Below are 7,416 nucleotides of genomic sequence, written 5' to 3' on the forward strand. Positions count from 1 at the left end.
GGTCAAACTCTCCCCTGGCTGGGGATCAGTGAGAGTGGGGGAAGAGAGGGTTAAAAACAGCTGGGACTCACCCTGCTGGCAAGCATGTGGCATGTGGCATGTCCAGACAACTGCAGCTCGGCCTCTGGAGCCATGTGCAAAACACACGCAGGTACACGTGTGGCAAACTGAGTTAAGGCAGCCAGGTTCAACAGACATATGCACAGCCCCGAGAAATGTCCAAGTGCGATCTGGTACACAGGGCAGACGTCATGTGAGGACCCAGCTGTGGACAGAGCTGGTCAGGACATGCAACATGGGACATGTACTCAGCACAAGGAACACGGCCCATGAACGCTCAGCCTATGTTCTGTGAGCCCACCCAGGTCCGGACTATGAGAGGGTCTCTTCTCCCTCGGGGCCCACCGCCTCCTCCCTCCAGCCCCCTGACGGAGGACCTGCTGGGTCCAGCCATCCTGTAGAGCTGGGTGGGGCCCGTCCTTTCCTCTCTGACCTGCCTCTCTCACCCGCACCGTCGTGTGGACGACCGGGGAGGTCTCTGGTGGCGGCTTCATTCTCCCCAGCCACGGTCCCGCACCTGCCTGTACCCCACGCAATCCCCTCTCAGACCCGCGCGATCCCCTCGGCCCCCAACACGCCTCCTCCTCTAAGTGCCCTCCCGGAGCGAACGTCACCCCTAAAGCTCCTCACACACACATACCCGCCGCCCCCTCCCTTCCCACTCAGCTTCCCCCAGCCCAGCGTCCCCACCGGCCTCCCCAAGCAAAGCGGTGGGGGCGGCCGCCCACACGTCGGGCGGGGCGGCGGGGCGGGCGGGGCGCGTGCCTCCGGCTCCTATAAAGGGCGCCACCCGGCGTTCGGGGCCACCGCTGCCGCCCCGCCGCGCTCGCCGCCGCAGCCAGCCCACCTCGGACGCGCCGCCGCTCCCGCCATGGGTCGACAGAAGGAGCTGGTGTCCCGCTGCGGCGAGATGCTCCACATCCGCCACCGGCTGCTTCGCCAGGCTCTGGCTGAGTGCCTGGGGACCCTCATCCTCGTGGTGAGTGGAGGGACCCGGAGAAGCCCTTCTCTCTCCAGGCCCCCCGCGCTCCGCGGCCTCTCTGTTCACACTGGAGGGGCTCTTTTTCAAGGCTGGTGCGCCCCCTCTCCCTGCTCTGCTCCACACCTTGACCCTTTCCAGGGTGGTCTTTCCCCTAGCTCTAACCCCATCCCTGACAGCTCTGACTCTTGCCAGAATGGCAGCCCTTACTCCACTGACAGCTCTGATGGGTCACCCTCTCACCAGGGCCGCAGCCCACAGGCAGGGGGCAGTGGTCACCCCTGCGGTCTGAGACCTCCAGGGTCTTCTCCTGGCTCTCAGCTCCCCAGGTGCCCCGAGTCCCCGCTCTGGGAGGCAGTGGAGCCTTTGGCAAATGGGCCCCTATTAGATTATTTGGGTCCTGGATATCTGGCCCCTAATGAATAATTAAGCTTCAGAAAGTCCAAAAGTTCCCCTGACGTGAGGACAGTTTGCCACGGGTGGGGGCAGAGGGCGGAGGCCACACAGGTGCAAACAGCAAAGTTGGAAGAAAGGAAGATCCTGAGGAAAAGGAGGCTGTGGAAGGCAGCTGGGCCCCGGGGCACAGAGGACGTGGTGTCACTAAGTCCCTCCTCTTGTGCTGAGCGGCCCCCAGACCCTGTCAGTCACCCAGACAGACGCTATCATCCTCTGCCCAAGCCCTCTGAGTTACTCCCCAGCCTTTAACTCAACCTCTGAGTTAGTTTGTGGGTTCTCAGAGTAGGCCACTTTCACTACCTGGGTCACTCCCCAGTCCATTTACTCCCTGGTTGCGACAGTTTTGTCCCTAGGTTGTTTCTGGGTGACTTTGTTTGCATTTCTTGGGTTTGACAACCACTTTCAGTCTCCATTTCCTGTCCTACCTCTTCTCTAATTTTCAGCCCCTCATGTGGTCACAGCTGTTTTCTTCTGGGTTACTTCTGGGTTCAGTTGCTTCCTTGTGGTGAATGGGTTATTCCGTTCCTGCACCAGCCCTAACTGTAGGTAACGCAGACCAGCCAGGCCCCTGCGGACTAGGAAACTTAACTAGAGGCAAGGAGGTAGAGCTGGGGTGGCCCAAATGGGTGGTGGTGGTAGAGCAGGCTCCGTGGCGAGAGAAGGTCTTAGACTCACCTTTGGCTTCCAGGAACAGCAGCGGAGAAGCCAGATGGGGCACTTTATCCACAGCCCCTCGCAAGACTAGTGGCCCTACTCATCTTCCATGCCAAGAAGGGAAGAGGGGGGAAGAGAGGGGCAGGTGCTTTTCACCCTCCTGTCCCAGAGCCTTGCGTCCCTCACTCCCTATCTTGAGTGATGGTCCATGCCCCTGTCCGCGAGCAGCCAGAACAGGGGACGTTGTCTTCCACATTCATAGAAGGGCCTCCCTGGGGCGCCTGGGTGGCTCAGTCGTTAAGCGTCTGCCTTCGGCTCTGGTCATGATCTCAGGGTCCTGGGATCGAGCCCCACATGGGGCTCCCTGCTCAGCAGGAAGCCTGCTTCTCCCTCCCCCACTCTCCCTGCTTGTGTTCCCTCGCTCGCTGTCTCTCTCTCTGTCAAAAAAAAAAAAAAAAAAATCTTAAAAAAAAAACAAAACAGAAGGGCCTCCCTAACCCCTCTCCCATCTCAGTCAGCCTCTCCCACAAAGGAGCAGCCAGGCCTTGCACTGAGCCCCAGGATCATTTGGCTTATCCTCAACCACAAAAGGAGGGTGTTAACTTCTGTGAAGGCCTTCAGGCTCAGGTCAGCGTAAGGCCTCTGGTGTCAGTGAAAAGCAGACTCTCCAGGGCGGCCTGGAGAAGAGGGGCTAGGCCTGGAAGAGCCCCGAGTGGTGGGTGAAGGCTTGCCTGCATACCTCTGTGCCCTGGGGACCCAGAGCCTGTGGTGGCAGGATCACAGCTGGCCTTGGAGGGAGGGTGGCCCCTTTCTCTGGGGTGCCTAGCAAGGCGGGGAGTGGGGGAGAAGGGGGGGAAGGAAGAAGAAGATTAGCCCCAAGGTGGTGGAACTGGCTCTGACAGCTTCTCCCTCCAAGGTCTCCTGGGATGAAGCCAGGTTTGGGCCTCAGGTAGGAAAAGAGCTGGGGCCACGGCCTGCCAAGCCGGGCAGAGTGCCCCGGACCCCCATGGGCCCTCCCACCCCCCCACCCCCCGCATACTCACAGTCTCTGATCTTTGCTCTCACCTGCCTACACACCACCTTTGCCCTGCCATCACTGCCGCTGGCTTCCCCACTGTCTCTTAGTCCTTCTGAGGGATGATAATCAAAATGCGTAACGACCCAGTACAAGAGGACACTGACCCATCCAAATGGACAAGGGCCCTTAGCACCAGTTTTGGGAGCTGCCCGCTGCCTAGGCCTAACACTTTTAGTGATGGGGAGGTAGAAGAGGAAACCCAGGGCAGGGCCTGGAGTGAGCAGCTTTAGGGAACACTCCGGAGGCTCAGGGCAATAGTTCTTTGTGTAGGGTACAGAAGCATTTTTACATTTAAATAAGAGGAACGGGATTTCTATACTTGCAGCACATCAGGGACCTTAGTCTTCTTGAATCCCCCCCTCACCGGCAGAAACCTCAGAACCAGTCTCCCCACTTCCAGTGCCCTGCTGCGGTTAGTGAGAGGGGCCACTGACATCATTGTCTTTAGGACCTCCACATCTGAGTAGGGAACCTGGACCCCTGAGGGCCGGGAGGGCAGGGTGGATGGAGAGAGGAGGCTCTGGGACAGGAACAGGGGCAGGGGCAGGGGCTCTGACGTTCCAGATTCAGAAGTGGACTCCGCCTTACTTCTGACCTCCTCCCTGTTTCTCTGTGCCCTGCGCCACCCCCCCCCCCCACCCCACCCCCCTTCGCCAAAGCTCTTCTTTGGGACAAGGAAGGAGGCAAGTACGGGCGGGCGATGAGTGAGAGCCTTCCCACTTTGTGGGCCGGGACTGGAGGGCTGCTGGAGAAGGTGTGCTAGGGTGAAAGCTGCTCCCCTATACCGCACTCCTACTGAGATTCCGGAAAAATCAGAGAAGACGGTCCAGCCATCTTTTGGGCTGCCAGTTGTAGACTCTGCTTCCAGTCCCTTCCATAGGGCCCTGTTAAATTAAAGTTTGGGTGTTGTGGGTGAGAGGGCATGTCTGCTTATTCTGCGGGCTACAGTTGCCACAGGAGGGGTGTGGGTTGGATTTCCCTGGGAAGGGCTTCCCTGTCCTCCGGATGACGGCAAGTGGAGGTTGCTGGATTCACCCCTTCCCTCTGGAGTCACAGAGTTGCTGGGCCTCACTCTCCCTGCCTGGTTCTCTTTCTTGATACAGATGTTTGGCTGTGGCTCTGTGGCCCAGGTGGTGCTCAGCCGGGGCACCCACGGTGGTTTCCTCACCATCAACCTAGCCTTCGGCTTCGCTGTCACCCTGGGCATCCTTGTGGCTGGCCAGGTCTCTGGTAAGGCCTTGCTCTGCCCTCAGTCATTACCCTCAAATGGCATTCCCGCAAGGCGCGCGCCCAACTGATGGGGTGGCAGGGGACATTCCCAAGGGCAAGGCATAGCCGTGGCCTCAGCTTTTTTGAGCTTTGGAAGAGAAGAACGGAGAAGGAACTTGATACTTTGAACCTTTGACTCTCACCTTGGAATCCGATTATCAGAGGTGGCCTGTTACATAGTCCAACCCACCGTCTGGTACAAGAAAACCCTTCTCTGCACCCGTGCTTTCGAGGGCCAGAGAGGGGGAATATGGAGGTTAGGGATCCTGGCCTCCCCACTGTGGCAAGCTACAGTGACTAATAGGTCCCATCCCCCCTCTGCCCAGGGGCCCACCTGAACCCTGCTGTGACCTTTGCCATGTGTTTCTTGGCGCGCGAGCCCTGGATCAAGCTGCCCATCTACACCTTGGCGCAGACGCTGGGAGCCTTCTTGGGTGCTGGGATTGTTTTTGGGCTGTATTATGGTAAGCATTCCCCACCCTGCCATCCTCCACTACCTCCCTCCCTCTGCTTGGGACCTGTTGGCACCAGGCCTTTTGATGACAGACAGCTGGGGCCTGCCCAAGCCCCGGGCTCATGACTCACTCATTCACTCACGGGCCCAAGGTGGGCACAAGGGGAAAGAAACAAGTTGGGCAACAATAGAGTCTCAGGCTGTCCACCCCCCCGCCCCCCACCCCCGCCTGTCCACAGGCTCCTGAGGAGTACAGTGAGGTACTCACCTGTGATCCCCCAGGAGGGTGGGCCCAGCCTGAGACTGGAGAGCGGGTCGGCTTCTGCCCTCACCCCCTCTGGGTCTGATCTGTCACCAGATGCAATCTGGGACTTTGCCAAGAATGAGCTCATAGTCTCGGGCCCCAATGGCACAGCAGGCATCTTTGCCACCTACCCCTCTGGACACTTGGACATGGTCAATGGATTCTTCGACCAGGTACGGGCCAGGGAACCGTGAGGAGCACGGGGAGGAGGAGCAAGCTGCTCAGCTGCTTGTGGGTGGCTGGGGGACAGGGCTCCTTGTCTATAGCAGGGTTTCTCAGTGTGTGGGGACACCTACATCAGAATCATGGTGGCAGGCATCGGCATATTTAGCCAGGTCCCCAGGGGATCCTTTTGGCACGCTCACATTCTAGCACCACTGCTGGAAAGAGCTGGACTCCGGAAGCGGTAAGACTGTAGGAGCCCGAGGACAGAGGAGGGACCAGAGGCTGGGGTAGGAGCAGCTCCTCACCCTGGCCTCCGCACTCCCCAGTTCATTGGCACTGCCTCCCTCATCGTGTGTGTGCTGGCCATTGTTGACCCCTACAACAACCCCGTCCCCCGCGGCCTGGAGGCCTTCACCGTGGGCCTGGTGGTCCTGGTTATCGGCACCTCCATGGGTTTCAACTCTGGCTATGCTGTCAATCCCGCCCGGGACTTCGGTCCCCGCCTTTTCACCGCCGTTGCTGGCTGGGGCTCTGAAGTCTTCACGTGAGTGCAGCCCCCCTCTTCCCCCGGCCTGCCCTAGCCTGACACCCCTCTGCTGCCCACCTGCCCCCGACCGCCTGTCTGTCTGTCTGTCTGTCCCCAGGACCGGCCGCCACTGGTGGTGGGTGCCCATCGTGTCTCCACTCCTGGGCTCCATTGCGGGTGTCTTCGTGTACCAGCTCATGATCGGCTGCCACCTGGAGCAGCCTCCACCCTCCACTGAGCAGGAGAATGTGAAGCTGGCCCATGTGAAGCACAAGGAGCAGATCTGAGTGGGCAGGGGCTACCTCCCCGCCCCCTCCCTTGAGCATCCCCAGACTGTGCAGGGGCTGCTGCCTAGAAGCCTTCATGGGTCCCTCCCAGACTGAGAAGCTCCTTGTCAACTCCCACTCCAGTGGACAACCCCCTTGGGGATTCTCCCCAGGATGCTCACCAAATAGGCCCTTAGGACACTGTCTTTAAGCTGTGGTGGGATAGGGAGTAGGCCCAACATACCCTTTGTTTCCCAAAAGGAGAATGGGCAGTGGGCGTGTGAGCATGTGTGCATGTATGTGCGCGTGTGTGTGCTTTCCAAGATACTCAGGGCAAGGGACCAAGTGGAAAGGATTCTAGCTGTTGGGGGGAGACCAGAGGAAGGCAAAGATCCATCTGTGGTGTGTCCCATCTGTGAGTGAAGAAAGTGTGAAGAGTCTGCATGTTTCAGGGGGCTCCATACGGAGAAGGGTCCAGATATATGTGTTTCTGAGTATTCTAAGCAGGGAGCTTCTCTAGGCTTTGGGGGAGGTAGGGTGGGGACATGGGGGGGGGGCTGGGAGGAGGAGGCCACAGCCCAGGTATGGAGCTCTGGTTGTATATAAGTAAGAACAGGACGTAGTTCTGTGATAATGTAGGCATGAGGGGTGGTGGGGTGAAGTCCAGGTCATAAGTTTCATGCTTGCCTTTTTTTTTTTTTTTTTTTTTTTTTTTTTTAATACAGCAGATGTTACAGTTTTAGGGATGGGGGTTGGGAGACTCTTCTTAAAATAGGGTCTTCACTCCTTTAATACTCCACTCAAAAAATGTACTCTTTTGCCTTTTATAAAAAAACAATAATAATAATAATAATAAAATGTGTGCCTAAAACTGCCAGTTTGCTCTGCTGTTGTTCTGGGGCTAGCTAAGGAGCTTCATGGTGTCCAGCCACAAATACCAGCAAGGGTGCCCCGCTGCTGTCTCACCCGGCCCGGGTACCCTAGGGCTAGTAGTTGGGCGCTGCCGGCGGTGGGGGGGGGCGGGCAGAGGTCAGTCCCACAGACAGGTCAGAGAGCCTTTTCACCATCCTCTCAGCTTGAACTCAAGTGGCCCCACACTTTCCCCCAAGCTTCCATCCTCTTGCACAATGAATGGCATCTCCTTCCTGACCCCTGCACCTACCCATCATCCCAGGAAGGCGGGCTTGAACCTGGCCTAGGGAAAA

General features: G+C 58.4%; 1 protein-coding gene across 1 annotated transcript; it reads left to right on the forward strand.

Moving 5' to 3' along the window:
* Nucleotides 1-855: 855 nt before the first annotated feature.
* AQP3 (aquaporin 3 (Gill blood group)) lies at nucleotides 856-7,082 on the forward strand. The gene is made up of 6 exons (XM_025853001.2): nucleotides 856-1,039; nucleotides 4,331-4,457; nucleotides 4,823-4,960; nucleotides 5,309-5,427; nucleotides 5,746-5,963; nucleotides 6,064-7,082. Exons 1-6 carry the CDS (start codon nucleotides 932-934, stop codon nucleotides 6,230-6,232), a joined length of 879 nt encoding a protein of 292 aa, XP_025708786.1. The 5' UTR covers nucleotides 856-931; the 3' UTR covers nucleotides 6,233-7,082.
* The last annotated feature ends 334 nt before the right edge of the window (nucleotides 7,083-7,416 follow it).

The sequence above is a fragment of the Callorhinus ursinus genome, unplaced genomic scaffold, assembly GCF_003265705.2.
Source record: "Callorhinus ursinus isolate GAN/ISIS: 27379988/994484 unplaced genomic scaffold, GSC_fseal_2.0 scaffold42, whole genome shotgun sequence".
NCBI classification, from domain to species: Eukaryota; Metazoa; Chordata; class Mammalia; order Carnivora; family Otariidae; genus Callorhinus; species Callorhinus ursinus.